This window comes from Vitis vinifera, chromosome 6 (assembly GCF_030704535.1).
Source record: "Vitis vinifera cultivar Pinot Noir 40024 chromosome 6, ASM3070453v1".
Classification (NCBI taxonomy): domain Eukaryota; kingdom Viridiplantae; phylum Streptophyta; class Magnoliopsida; order Vitales; family Vitaceae; genus Vitis; species Vitis vinifera.
In genome coordinates this window covers 24,017,155-24,032,743 of record NC_081810.1, presented here as the reverse complement: position 1 = coordinate 24,032,743, position 15,589 = coordinate 24,017,155, and the positions used below count along the sequence as shown (strand labels likewise).

The 15,589-nt window shown below is 36.6% G+C and overlaps 2 protein-coding genes across 3 annotated transcripts; both read right to left on the bottom strand.

Annotated features, from left to right (window-relative positions):
- Nucleotides 1-151: 151 nt before the first annotated feature.
- LOC100255248 (uncharacterized protein At5g41620) lies at nt 152-3,001 on the bottom strand. Its single transcript, XM_010653561.3, has 3 exons — nt 2,447-3,001; nt 2,180-2,302; nt 152-1,794 (listed from the first exon to the last, which is right to left on the bottom strand). The coding sequence occupies exons 1-3, from the start codon at nt 2,837-2,839 to the stop codon at nt 352-354; spliced, it is 1,959 nt and encodes a 652-aa protein (XP_010651863.1). The 5' UTR covers nt 2,840-3,001; the 3' UTR covers nt 152-351.
- Nucleotides 3,002-6,909: 3,908 nt separating this feature from the next.
- LOC100244962 (photosystem I subunit O) lies at nt 6,910-8,642 on the bottom strand. 2 transcript variants are annotated; one of them, XM_002273001.4, is made up of 4 exons: nt 8,413-8,642; nt 8,255-8,327; nt 7,966-8,145; nt 6,910-7,224 (listed from the first exon to the last, which is right to left on the bottom strand). In XM_002273001.4, the coding sequence occupies exons 1-4, from the start codon at nt 8,513-8,515 to the stop codon at nt 7,134-7,136; spliced, it is 447 nt and encodes a 148-aa protein (XP_002273037.1). In that variant the 5' UTR covers nt 8,516-8,642; the 3' UTR covers nt 6,910-7,133. The 2 variants fall into 2 exon arrangements, with proteins under 2 accessions (XP_002273037.1, XP_059593655.1); XM_059737672.1 differs by having other exon boundaries at nt 6,995-8,145; nt 8,413-8,595.
- Nucleotides 8,643-15,589: the final 6,947 nt, after the last annotated feature.

Genomic DNA, 15,589 nt, shown 5'->3' with positions numbered 1-15,589 from the left:
TACAATCAAATGAATCCCTTGAAGTCAGAGTCAGATGGCCTCTGAAATGGCTCCTTGTGATATGTACCGAGGCGTGAGACAGTAAGGAAAATAAAGTCTCTGAAAGAAAATAACACAAGCTACAAAACTTGAGCATATGCAGAACTCGCAGTTTTTGTACAGGGAAATTTAAGGCACTTGATTCAAAGAGAAATGTACAAAATTATATGCACATAGACATAGCCTTGGATTTCTACATTTAAGGCACTTGATTCACTCAGATACAGCAGCAGTTGGATAGACTGGTATGTCTCTTAGGAGACAAGTGAAGTTAATATCAAGGAAAAGAAAGACATGGGCACGAAAACCTTTTTATTGTTTTGAATGTGCTAGGGCCTGCCGCTCACCCCTGGTTCCTGCCACCCTCACCACCCTTGAACCACTCCCCTGCACCACTGCTAAACTTTCCAGAACCACACTGCTACAGTCCTGCAAAGGCGAGGCTTGCTCCCATTTTCGAGTTGGGCTGGCGAAGCCTTGGATGGATGACACTTTGGAACCGGACAATATGTGGTCTCTGAGGCCTTTCACTGATTTATATCTTTTGATTTCATCTTCATAATCTTTTCTCCGGGCTTCTGAATCATGCTCAGGTGTTCTTCCCTTGTCAAAAGCATATGAATTCTCTTGACTTATATTGTCAAAGTCCCATTCCATACCATTGGAAGTCACTCTTTCTAATGATATGTTTCCCCATTGTATTTTCCCAGATGTAGGCTTTCGACCTCTGATTTCTCTATCAACCGAAACCCTGTTGGAGTCATCCTGAGCCTCAGTCCCGCAAGCATAACTCCACATGTAGCTCTTGCTGCTGTTGTCCATGTTTAATTCAATGGAATGGAGATCACTTTCTGCTGAGTCATCTGCTTCGCACTCTTCTGCATTTTCCACTTCCCCGTCATCCTCTTCTTTCTCCCGGTCCTGACATAAGTCCATCAGTGCTTTCCGGAGATAATCTTCCAACTCTTCACTTCCATTGGGATTTGGGGAACCATTGTTTTTATCATTGCCACTTTTGCTTCTCAGGTAGGCCTCGAGCTCATGTCTCAGCTTGTCCACAGCTGCATTCTTCTCTTCAAACTGATATTTAGCCTCTGAAAGCTTCATCTGGACCCTCTCCTCACGCAACACATCAGCCAGCTGAAGCATTTCCCTCTCCTTCTCAACCTCCTCGCGAACTTTTGCAGATTCTCTCTTCAGTTCTTCCACCTCAGCTCTGTCTTCTCCAATACCTTGGGCAAGCTCATCACACATTTGTTCTAATATCTCTCTTGCCCTCTTTTCACTCTTGAGTTCTTTTAATGCCTTGGACAGAGATGCCTTAATGTGTCCCAGTTCTTCACCGAGCTTCTTGTTCAATCTCTCTGTTTGTCTCCTCAGCTTCTTCTCTACATCAAGCTCTCCAGCTATGGATGCAATGGCCTCACGAATCCTAGCTCGCTCCTTGCTTTTCCAAGCTGCCTTTTCTTCTGCAAAATGCTTCATGAGGTAATTAATTTCATCACGATTAGACCTCTGTTCCCGGATCAATTGATCAACCTGGGTTCGGGCTCGATCCAGCTCAAGACGTAGGGCAGAGACAACCGGTATGCTTGATGAATTCTTCTCTTCCAGACCCCAAATACGGTTCAGAACTTTGAGAAGCTCTTTAGATGTGGCCAGACCATTACTAACATCCTTCAACCGAGTCTTAACTCCAACTATGCATCCAGAATGAGTCCTCCCTCTAGATTGAGTTTCAGTCTGCATTGGATCCTGTATTCATAAATTCACAAGCACTTTAAACAAGTGCTCAAACAATAGCAATACCCATCAAAATTCAATTCTCCAAGAAATCAGAAGCCCATTTCTGGTTTCAGAAAAGGGCTTTTTAATTGGCTTTCTTTTCACGCTAATTATTCCCAGAAATTGTCTTGGTTTCAGCCTACACACCAAAACAGACTGTGCAACTGTTGTACACCTAAATTCAGAAACTTGTTTTCCGAAATACGGTGAATTAAACAAAAATCTGGAGAATTGAACAGGATCCGGGAAACAACATGATAATTTCATTTTTCTTTTTAATCTTCCTTTTGCACATGAGAAAACTGTTTCTCTGAAAATGACACCAAACATGCCCTAAACATGAATTTCAATTTACCTCCATGAAACTGGCAGTGCTGAGAGAGTCCAACCCTCCCAAATTACACTCAGTCGTCTGAAGCTTCTGAGAAACCGCCGACCTTCTCCTCCGGTGGCTGCCACCCCTAGATCGATCCATTCTCTGCACAATTCACCACCAAAACACGAAACAAAAATTAACCTTTTCCAACCACTCAAATCAACGCTCACAAAGACTCATACTCCAACAAGCTGCAGCAAAAAAAAAGAAAAGAAAGAAAGAAAGAAAAAACCAACGGAACCCCACCTCCGAAAACGGACTGTGAGATGGATCCAACAAATGGGGCGGCAACAACTGTGCTGACCTCGCAACCCTCTCCTTACTCCTTGACTCTTTCTGATTCCTCATTTCCTTCACGTCATTGATTTCCCACAGTGTAGCTGCCAGTTTCCGCGCAGACACCGACGCCTCTTTCCCTTTTGCAGCGCTCTCAGCCGCTTTCAGCGCCGAAGAAGGCGATCTCGAGTTCACCTTCCACGTCGGCACCGGGGTGCTCGAGCCGCCTCTCTTGCCCACCAGAATTGCGCGCTTAAACCTGTACTTGTGTGCCAAAGAAGACGACGATGAAGAAGAGCACCCCCGCTTTCTGATCTTGCACCGCCCTCCAACTCTCCCCTCCATGTGCTGCTGCCTCAGCATCTGCCAACCTTCACTCTCTTTCAATACGTTGTTTGTTGGTCTTTTAGCACCTCAAGATAATTGTTGCTGTCTAAGTGCCGCACAAATGCTTAAAGAAATTTCCCACCAAAATCCTCATAAACTAAGCGCATACTCTCTTCAGAGAAGGACGTGGATGGACGACACGTGAGATGAAAGAATGGATTAATCAGAGACGTGCATGTGTAAATGAACGGTCAGAATCTTGACTAGGTTCCCTGGATTTTTCTTCTGTCTTCTTCTCTCCACATTTATTTTGCTTATCCGTCCCTGTACTACTGACAAATTTGTGAAAGGACCTCTTTTGGATGGCGATGGTCTTATCAATTTGAGGTTGATGTTACGTGGAGGCCATATATTCAAGTCCAACGTTATAATTTTAAATGATGACGTCACAATTTCTAACATCCATTAAATGTCTCCCAAAATAACGGCACAATTCATTTAATAAATATCATCCTAATAATAAATGCATCAAATTGTACGTTAAATTGGATAAACGCTTGACCCAAACATGACCTCTTTTAAGTAATTTATTTGATTAATGAGACAAGAAGTCACTTTTATTAAGGGTCTCCATAGCCATAATGCGTCTGCTTTAATTTGCTTGAATCAAGAAGTGTACTTTAGATGCCGAGAAAGAAAAGGTTAGAAGCAAAATAAAACACAGATGAAAACAGGATACAAATTGAAATACATAGAAAGATAGGCTGAGAATGGGAAAGAAGAGAAGGGGGGTGGGGGGAGTAATAATTGTGGGGGAGGCAAATAATAGGGTGCCAGTACATCCATCAATCAGTGAGTCGTGTAACCACACACATGGGAAAGTGTTTGATAAATTTGAGGCCACGAGGTGGGCCTCCCACTGCTCCATTACCACTACCAACGGCTCTTTCTCTTCTATTCTGTTGCGATTTTCTTCGCTGTATCCTTGTATTAACACCCACAATCCGATAGAATTTGAGGCCCCCACATCCACCCTCTCCTCACCTCTTTGTTTCTTTCCCCAAAAGAAAATATACACGGGATATCTATGTTAGAAAATTTTGATATGTGAGATCTTTCTGATATGGGAAATAGTATGATTTGTGATGTTGTATCAAAATCAACTTTTATCTCTTGTTTTGATGCAATGACTTGATATTTGGAATGAGCTTTTCTCTAATGTTGTGCCTTGTTTGGATCTCAAATGGTGCATTGACGTGATTAAAGTGCGGTGTGCGTGCATGTGAAGTGTTTTGGATCCACAAGTTGTATCGAAATTGTTTAATCTATTTGAGTGGATGCCTATCTTCCTTGGTGTTGAAATCCAATGCTTTGAGAACTTCGTCAATAAGCTGCATTTGGACATAATTTGTTTAAGGACAACTTCATTTTGAAGTTGCTACAAATCGAATCCCAATCCTTGTGTTTAGTGTTGAGTTGTGATGATGACCGAGGTTGAAACATCGAAGATGTAAGTGAATGAATGTTCATCTTTGACAATTATCATAATTCACTAGCACAATTATCATCCCAATTTGAATAAGTTTCGTTTCACCAAATTTATACCCATGGGAATCAAATTTTTAGGTTTGTACCCTTTCAAGCTCTCTAAGGGACAAAAAAAAAAAAGTTGGATTTGTGAGGGCATTATAACTGACAACCCTGTCGTTGTACTAATAAAGTTCGATTTGATTCAATAATATAATTTGAATTTAACATGTTTTCCAAAAAATTAGGGTTAATCGAAACCACTCAATTTAACAAATAAATAAATTTTTGGATGAATTAATATATCATGAATTTAATCTAAATCGATTCATTTAATAATCATACTTGTCTTTAGTGTTTTAGTTGTAATGACAATGGAGCTTCGAACATTGAAGATATAATTTATAAGTGAATGAATGTTGTTCATCTTTGACAATTATCATAATTCAATAAGATAGTTATCATCACAATTTGAATAAGTTCCACCAATAACAAACCCCCCCTCATTGTACTATAAAGTTTGAAAGGATTCATTGATATTATTTGAATCTAGCTCGTTTCCATAAATTAGGGTCCATAAATAAGGGTTAATTTAAATAACTCAATAAGTAAATATTTTTTGATGAACTAATTATGAATATATCCCGAATTTAATTCAAAATGATTCATTTAATAATCAACTTTATTATGACTTAAATTATTTAATTCATACTAGATTTATTTTAAATTTGTTTTTAAATAAATTATTCAATTGAATCATAAATGTATTTTATTGGAATATTAATTATATAGATTTATATAAAACATAATTCAATTTGATTATTAAATATAAGAACTTAATTATTAAAAATATACTAAATAATTACAGCTCAATAACTTGTTTAATAATTAAAACGTATATTGATTTATATTTGTAATTTAATTATTACTTGTATCCCATTTTTTCATGATATTTAAGCTTTCGATGTCACACAAATACAACCCATCAACATAAAACTTCATCTCTACTCACATGTAATTTAAAAGATTAAATATAAAATTAAAACATTTAGGATCCGTTTGGATACTCTTTACATCTTATAATAAAAATTATATAGAATTATCATTTCTTTTTAAAAATTACTTTAAAACATTTTAAAATTTAAGGTAATAATTTTTTTTATATCTGAATTTTTTAAAAAATTTATAAAACTATTATTTTTTCAATATAAGCATATTTTTACTATTTTCTGGTTTTAAAAATAAAAAATAGGAAATATATTTGAGCCAATAATTATATGGCTGCCTAATTTCCTTTTTTTTTTGAAAAGTCATCATTTTTAATGGATTCAAAGAAAATCTTAATATAAAAGAATTTAATTATTCCAATAAAAATAACAAAGGCATTATATGTATTTTTGTTTAAAACTTTTTTTGGTATTTTACATGGTCAAAAATCTATATCAAAGGAACATTTTACTACTTACAAGTAATATTTATTCATAAACTCAAAGTTTCTACCTTTTTAATTAATTTTTATTTTTATGGGTTATTTGAATAAAAGGGTTGATTGAAAACCCAATTTTTAAAATTTAAATCTTCATAATTTCCCGGTCTCATTTTGATAAAAATGTCATCGTTTTTTTCTTATAATAATAACCATTTAAAAAAAAAACTACATATAAATACTTGAAATGACAAAACATTTAATTTTCAAGTTTTTTAATTGATATATTAATAATTAAAATTATATCAAAATAAATACAAAAAATGAAAATTTGAGATGAATTTCATGATAATCTACACTAGATGAAAAGGATTTTGAAAATCGGTGGAAACTTATCAACTACCATTTTTTTCAAAAATATTTTTCTAAATAAATTAATCATTTGAAATTAAGGATGACAATGGGACAGGTTTGAAATGGGTTAACCTCATTCCAACCCCGTCCTATTTATTCAGAATAATTATCCTTCCTATCCTATTAAAAAATTTAAACGGGGGTAGTGAGAAGATATATATATATATATTGAAAAATTAGAAATTTTTTTAAATTACATTAAAATAAATATACTTTATGAGGGATGGGACAAAGTAATACCTGAACCCCTAAATCCATCCTAAGTTTAAAATTTTTTTTTAATATATCCCTAATTTATTTATTTAAATTTCAAACCCAGCATATTAGAAATAGAGCAAGTATTCGAAAAAACTCACCCCATTACTATTCCTATTTAAAATGATTAAAATGGGAATCAATAAATTGGTTGATCTCTATTATAACTTTCTTAAATAATTTCCTCAAAATCTTATTTTAAATCAAGATGTTTATTTAATTATGTATTTATTATTTTTTAATTTGGACTGTGTACCCCTTAAATTAAAGTTATTTTCTTCCCTTTTTCTACCTTCGCTCCGCTTTGTAGAAAGTGAGATTTGTTTATAAATGATTTGACTGATATCATATACTTTCTGTAGCATGAGAAGGATAGATATTTTTTGAAATAATGACCCATGAAGCCTCTACCCATTGCCCTTATTTCCTTTTTCTTTTCTGAAATTTTCTTTAGGAAAAGGCAAAAGAATAATTCTTGGCCAAGTTGAAAAGCAAACTCAGAAATTATTTTCAAACATGGGGGCTAAGACACAAGACAGAAGCAAAGATACAAGGCAGTAGGCAAGAAAGGAAGAAAGAGACAGTTTTTCTTTTGAACAGAGTTTAAAAGAAAGAAAGCTAAAGGAGGAACTGAAATTCAAGTACTATTGTACATAGATAGACAACAGAAATTAAAAAAAAAAGGGGGAGAGGGAGAGAGAGATCTTCTCAAAAGTAATCCTCAGTCCTGCCCTTGAACCCAATTTGCCCAAAAGTAAGGCAGAGGAATAGACCAAGGTGCCATGTGACCATCCACAACCTGTTGATATTCAAGTTTTGAAAAAATTAAAAAAATAAAAGTAAAAACCATCCACAACATATGTTAGATAAGGTATGGATGCAATGGATCAAACAAGAAGATCATTCAATGGGTCCAATTTCACACTAGGGTCCAGTTGAGAGCCTGTTTGGGAATTTCCCAAATTGGCTTGTAGTTGTTGAGATGGTGGCACTGGGCCAATTGAGTAGAGTTGGCTTGGAGTTGCAGGCTCTATCATTTAGAAGTATGTCTAGTGAGGGTTTTTTAACACTTTTCAATTAGTGGAAAATGGGTCATGCTTAACCATGAGACTTAAGTCTTAGCACCTTCTTCTTCTTTTTTCCAAATAAAAATTTCAAAAAATGCCAAAAGTTTCTAGGCTGAGATGATGGGGTAAGGCTTGACCCGTTTGCATGCGTAGGGCCGGGCTTCGTAATGGTATTATAAATGGGCAAACACAGGGTCTTGGGCTGGACATAGGCTTAGGTTTGTTGAAGTTTGGGCTTCTTTAGAATGGTGCAATCTATAATTCATGGGGGCCTCAGGCCCAGAATTTTGCCAGAGTGTTACCGGTACGAGTTGAATGAGGAAGGTCTTCTTTGGCATATGTGCCAAGTTTACATATTTAATGGTAAACAATTAATTTGGTGGATGGTTAGGAGCAAAATTGAACATTGAGAGGTCCCTATATTAGCCATAACATAGGAGGAAAAAGTAGGAAGAGATGGAAAATGAACTGACCAAAAGGGAGAAGTGAGAGCAGGTCCAGTAGGGAAGTGAGAGAGCTCGGTTCCAATGCTGGAAAAGAAAAGGCCGGTGAGACTGTTGCCATCGATGGCCGGTATGCTTGAAGGTGCCAACCACGCTATCAGCCCAAACCCAATCACGTTCAGATCCGTCCGAAGCCAATCTCTCTCAAAGCTATCATCCAACACATCCAAACCCCATCCATCATCAGGATTCAGTCATTAACTCTAAGCCCAAAACATGGATCTCGATCAATTTATACAAGGAGTAATTGATTAGTTACCAAGTAAACTTTCCTCCACAAGCTTTCGCTTGCATCAGGGGGTTCCTGGGCGCCACTGGGGCCTTCACAAATCCTGGGTATCAAACATCTCCATTATAACTCAATGGATCAACGGTATAGATGTCTCAAATCGGCTAAGACTTAAGCTTTATACGTACCTGAAGCGAGGTGTGTCCTCTTTGAGGAAGAGGAGCGAGTAGGGGACAATGAGGAAGACCCGAGGCCTATGACGGTTGATGCAGCGGCCATGGTGGTTGCCATTTCTTTTTTCCTTCTCTTCTTTGTGGGTTTGAGGCCAAGGTTGGAAGTTCAAGTGAAAGGAGCAGAAATGTGAGGGTGGTTTTGTCTTGCGATATGTGATGGAGAATCTATGGAAGAGGGAAAGAGTAAGATTTTGGAAATGGATATAGATCAATGATAATATGCCATGTGGAATTTCATGGATAGAGTGGGGTTCGTGGTTGATAATTTTGATTCTTAGGGCCTCAGGCGCCACTGATGCGCGTGACAGCTACTCCAGCGACATGGACCTAGGCCCAGCTCCAATCTTTTATCCTATTGCAGCCTGGTTCAAGCCTCAAGTAGGTAGGGGACACCAACAAAGACCACAGCATTCTCACTATATATATGTATGAGTTGAACACACCCAAAAACTATATCACAAATTTGACCATGCTACACCAATCTTTGATACTTTGATTCAGTAACACTCTGGAATTATAGAGAGTATGATGTACAACTCGCACGCCCACCAAGTAGAGGTTTTAATTTTTAAAAAGACCTATCATGGACAACAGGTTATACGAATCTCAGGTCCAATGGGCTAGCCCTAGTTAAGTCACAGGATTGCTTAATTATCAGACATTGGTTGTGGAGTATCCAAGAAGACTCACCCGAAAATATTCCCTTACAAAGATGACAGTTTCACCTCACTTCTCCTAAGTTTGACAGGTCTAGTTTAACACACTTAGGTTGTGTATGAGAAAATGATAATTTTTTTTTCATTTTTTTGATTTATTATAAAAATGACTTGCACTTATACTTGTACTTGTGGATTCCTTTGCAAAATAGTTTTTATAATACTTTTGCATTCTTTGAGAATTTGAATCTTAGTTTTTGTTTGTTAAAAATACATTTCTGTCTAGTTATGATCATTTCAAAATATTTTCGTTCATAAGAAAATATTGAAAGAGAAGAGGTTAACCATTTATTTTTCTTTCTTAAAAATTTTTTTTATTATTATTTTATTTTATTTTTAAGATAAGTTTTAGAATCTTCAACATTCAAAAATATTTATTTTATTTCTTTGAGTTCTTTTTCTTTCTCAAAATCTTCATACAACTCTTCAAAAGCATCATGTATAACTTCAAGCTAATGTTAGAGTTTACCTTATCAAGTTCATTTATTGTCATGAAGCACATGTTTGTCACTTATTTCTAATTTTCTTCTTCGAATGATTCATCTCCACTTTCACTCAAAGTAGTCATCATTACATTTTGCTTTCTCTTATTGGCTTCACTTTTATAAAGAGGACAATCATATTTAATGTGCCCCGATTTCTTGCACTTGAAGCACACAAAGTCTCTTTTCTCCTCTCATCTCTCATTGTGACCATTGAATGAAAATTCCTTTATAGAGGAGTTTTTTTTTTTCTTTTTTCTAGAAATGAACTTTCTTCCTCTAAACTTTTCACCCCTCATGAACTTGTTGAACTTTCTCGTGATGAGAGTTGAGTCTTCATCTTCTTCACTTTCTTTTCATTCTTCAACTTCTTCTTTTTCCTTAGTTAAAGCCTTGAGAGCTATGCTCTTCTTTTTTTTTATTTTCTCCTTCTTGTTACTTTTTTGCCAAAGTGATCTCATATGTCATCAATGACCCTATGAGTTCCTCCAAAGGTAGTGTGAAACCAAGGTTTGGTTAATCTTGATTTTGATGATAACAAAACAAGGTTTAGAACTAATGATTATATTTCAAGTGTGATTAGACAAGACGATTTCCAAAGTGACAATCACAAAGACAAATCAAGCTAAAGAGAAATCATGAAGAAGAAGACCACCTCAAAGATAAGTGTTTTTCAAGACCCAAGCTTCATAAGATCTCTTTGTAAGGTTGTTGGTGTACTAGGATTTTCATGCATTACATTATTTACTTATGCACCAAAATCATCCAAGAGTTATTTTGTTTTAAAATGTCTTAAGAATTGGATGACTTCATGTTTTCAACTAAAACCTTGTATTAAATGTTTTTCAAACTTGTTTTAAAAGGTTTTAAGTTGAAAAAATTGGTTGTTGAGCCAAAATATGGCTCAACCAGTTGAGGAATCCGTCGACCGGTTGTGCTCGTCCGGTCGAGGACCGGTTAAGGGATGCCAAAAAGTTTCTCTCTCTCCCAGTGGCCTTCTCTTCCCAGTCGAGGTTCGTTCAAGGACAGGTCGAGGTCCACTCGAGGACCGGTCGAGGTCCTGTTGAGGCCCAATGGTCACCTGCCAAGCATTAAATGCTAACGGCTAGTCAACCGGTCGACCCCTAGCTCGACCGGTCGAACCCCCAAACAACTAGTTTGGTTTTTCTCTTCTATAAAAAGGCTCCAATCTTCATTGTTTAAAGAGTTTAACCTTCCCAAACCTTTCTTGAATATATTTTAGCCTTGAAAGAGTGTTTTTGAATGCACCATTGTTCTAAAACTTGCATATCTTTAGTGCACCATTCAATCCTAGTTTTCTTGTATCATTTGAGCTTAAAGTTTTTGTACTAAGATTTTGTGAGATCATTTATTTGTAAATCTTTGAGAGGAAGTTGTTCAAGAGTGGGATATCTCTTGAGAAGTGTAAATGGAGCTTGGAGCCAAAAGTCTAAAAGGGTGAATTGGAACCATAATCCAATTGTATTATTTGAAGGCTTGGTTTGGAGCCTTGAATCAAGCTTGGGATTGAAGTTAGAGAGTGGATGTAGGCCGGGTTGCGTCGAACCACTATAAAATCTTGTGTTTGCATTCTCTCTTCCTTACTCTTTTAATTTATATGCAATTGTATTTATATTGTTTATTATATACTTGCATATAATTGTCTCTTCATTCACATGGTTTAAATTTGCAAAAAGAGACCATCACCCTATTCACACCCCCCCCCCCCCCCTTTTTAGGGTGATTACCATAGGTTGGATTAGCCTAATTTTTCTAACAGGTAGCTTAGTCAAGTCTTTGGCTTCTCGAATTACAGTGACATTTGCATCTCATTTTGATGGAAGTGACCTCAAGATTTTCATCACCATCTCTAATTCCTTGTAGGTCTTTCTCAAGGCTTCAAGACCATTGACAATGTTGATGAACATAGTAATCATCTCAACAATAGTTTCATTATCTTTCATAAAAAACAATTCAGGACTATGAACAAGTAAATTGATTTTTGACTTTTTAACTTGATTTGTTCCTTCATAAGTTACTTCAAGTAATCTCCAAATTTTATCCCATTTGAATTGAAAAATTCTATTATATACATTTCTATCTATAGCACATTGCAAAGTTTAAACAACTCTAACATTTAATTGAACATTTCTCTATCATGCTCATCCCATTTTTGTTTGGGTTTTGGAACCATGACCTCATCAATTAGTTTTGAAGGAATAGTTTAGTCATCTTCAATGACATTCCATAAGTCTAAATAAGTTGATTGTAAAAACCAAGTCATTTTAGTTTTCCAATAGGAATAATTGGTTCCTATAAAAAATGGGGGTTTATTGGTTGCAAAACTTTTAATATGAGATGAACTTGATGGATTAGTCATTACCTTTTAGACGGTTAAGTCTTAAACAAGAGGTATAGCTCTTATACCAATTGAAAAAATAAAGGTTAATCTTAATTAGGAAAACATCCAAGAAGGAGAGTGAATTGGATTTTAAAAATTCTTTTTCAAACACAATAAATTCAAGTAAAAGAAACACAAATATAAAAAGATGAGGTTAAAGATAGAGAAAACTTAGATTTTATAGTGGATTGACACCCCTTACCTACGTCCACTCTCCTTAAGCTCTTAACCAAGTGAGGATTCCAATATACTTGAGGCTTCAACTTAGCTTTCAACACCTTTACACTTGGATTTCGAGTCCAATGAGCTCTTACACAATCCCTTCAAGTTTCTTCTCACTTGAAGCTTCTAACTCTCATAAAAACACTCAAAGTATAGATTTAAGCCTCTCAACCTAGCTCAACAAAGGCTCCAACTTAAATGCTAGAAAGAATCATAAGAATGCACTAAGGAATATGCAAGTAGAGATTTAATGCACCAAGAAAGGAATGAAAGCATTTTGGTGAAGAACAAGTAATTGAACAATTAAATGCAGTTGTTCTCATGCTTATAAATGAAGTGGAACTCTCAATTTATAGTTTTCTAACCTCGAGAATCAAAATGTCAAAAAGTAGCATTGATTGGTTGAGCTAGGGGTCAACCGATCGACTAACTGTTGGTAATAAATGCATGACAGATGACCATTAGGCCTCAATCGGGCCTTGACCGAATGTCAATTGGACCTCGACCGGGAAGGCATAACCATTGACCGAGAATGAAAAGCTACTATAAGAAAGAGAAGATTTTTGCATCTCTCGACTGGCCCTTGATCGAGAAAGCATAATCGATCGACCAATACCCTAACCGATTGACCAATGTCTTGACCAGTTCACCAATTTTTGCTCAAAAACCTATCTTTTTATATTTCTTTCATTTCTAACACTTAGGCAATGTCTTCAATGAAAATGCCAATTTTGAAACAATTTGTCTAAGGTTCATATATTAAAACTCGGGTTTTAATCGAAATTTAACTTTAATGCATAAACCAAGTTTTTAAAGATGCATGAAAATATATGAAAATCCTAAGTGCACTCATGCATTCATCTTATAAGTGTTTCTTAAGATTAAAAGGGTGTCAAAATGGAAACATCTCAACGTAATCCATATGAATTAGAATTCCCAGGCTCTATGATGGCTATACCCCTATATAAATCATCTAAAGTGACCATGCTCCAAGATAAACCGAAGTTCATCACCAATGAGAGGGCTATGTCTCAACATGTGCAGTCTCTTAAGCAACTGTGTCTCAAAACAAACCATCATCTCAAAAATCAATCATCAATGAGTGGAGTGTGTCTCAATGCAAAATATCGAGTAGAATGACTGTATCTCCAATAAAAGTGCTCTCTGGAATGGTTGTGCCCCAGTGTAGGGTCATCCCACAACTCCTAATCCATCATAAACCAAATGAATAAGCAAACTGACTATGCTTCAGTGTAAAGCGTCATCCCACTAAGAAACCATCATCAATGTGCGGGGTATGCCCCACTATAAAGAATCCAATAGGGCGGCTATGCTCCAATGAAAAATGTTTTCCATCCCGGCTATGCCTCAATGTAGGGTCATCCCACTAAGAAAACGCCATTGATGCACGGGGTGTGCCCCAGTATAGATCATATCACCTCCGAAAATCCATCACTGATAAAAAGGGTATGCCCCAATGTAAATCCATCGCCTCAACTCCCCATTCGTCATGCTCCAAGAAATAATCTCCAACTAATCTTAAGTATTGCCCATGTGTGAGTCGTCAAGCACAACATGTGAAGTCATGGCCTCAAGGTGGTCTTAAAACGTGTGACGTAACGTAGGCCAAGGTAATAAGGTGAACGAAATGAAAGGAAACTAGGCTCAAAGATCCTAATGATATAACCCCATACCCTTCATGCATGAAATGCAATGCATAGAAAACGTCATAAGTCCCAGACCTAGGGGTCCCCACACGAAAAGTAATGATAAAGGAATAGACACATTGAATAAGCAAGAATAAAGTGTGGATTTTGAACCCAAGTCAAACATTAAGCAGGATGAGAAAAGAAAAAAAATCAGATGAGGTATGGTGGAATAGAGGAATAGAACGAAGATAAAAGAAGGCAAGAAAATAGAAAGTGAGTGATGGTCAACCTGTATCAAAGCATGGAAAGTAGTCACATCCGAAATAGATGGGATGATGAATAGAGCAAGGATCCAGAAATTCTAAAGAAGGGTCACTCGCCTCTCTCACAAAAAATGAATAGGTGACTCATACTATCACCCAAAACATATACCAAGATAGAATCTCAGAAAGAAGCTCCTATACGAACTCTCTCTAACACATAAACTCAATGAAGCAAACTAGCATGTCCATACACATGCCTAATGGAGAATAAATAAAATGAACAATGCGTTATCATGTTTTTTTTTTTTTTTGGCTCATACTCTGATCAATAATGAATGATCTCCCATGAAATACATAACCAAATGAATAAATTCTCCCCATGTACTAATGTAACATGAATCCTCACTTACAAGATAACCTCTCAAAATAAGATCTCTAGACCACTGCCCATAAGGCGAACGGGGGAGAAGAATGTGACAATCCTCTATGTAGTGATGTGTGAAAAACCACCACTCAAGGTGAAACAAGGATAACGTCGAGTAAGCAATGATGAAAGAAAAGACAGAAAACGAATATCACAAGTGGTGATATGTGATACCGGAAAATAGTTATGAAATGATGTCCAAGTGGAAAATGTCACAATGAAGAGTGAGGAATGAGGCCTGAATATGTATGTCAGGTCTGGAACTCATGATGTATCCAATCATAGCATGCAAGCACTACGGGGTCCCCAATCTCGTGTAATAGGTAAATGAGGTGATGAAAGAAAATGTTATGTGCTCGTGTGAGGCTCAATGGGCTGGCAACAGGTAACTCTATATGCGAGGGTGAGAAAGTAAAAAAACTCCTGAAATGATGGCCACCCATCCTATGACCACAACCTCGAACATCGTGCTTTCAAGATCTCACATGACCAATACTAAAGACTGACATCCATCAAACACAATCATGACGACTCCTCTGAAATCGTGTGAAAGCTCCCACTAATGCTCTGTGATAACCATCAATGTCCTCTGACAATCTCCTCACTCTATCATCATATGCCACTCACCATTGTCTCATAAAATCAGTCTCTCTGATCATGCCAAAACATCTGAAGTCATGTGCAATGACTCAAATTTGGATGCTCCATGACGACCCCTCTGCCTCAACAATATCATCAAGTAGTCAAACCATTCTCTCATTGTGATCCATCTATCATCATGCAAAGCTCACCTCAGGTCTAACCATCTCGGACTCTACCTGGTCAGATCAAGGAATGAATGGAAAGAATAGGCAATGGTACTGTAATATGCTAAGGCGTACAATGGATGGTAAAGTCGTATAATGGTACCAAGGGGTGGTGTCATGTCAGGTTCAAAATGGGTAGGTCATCAAGTCTATAAAGTCAGGGTATGGA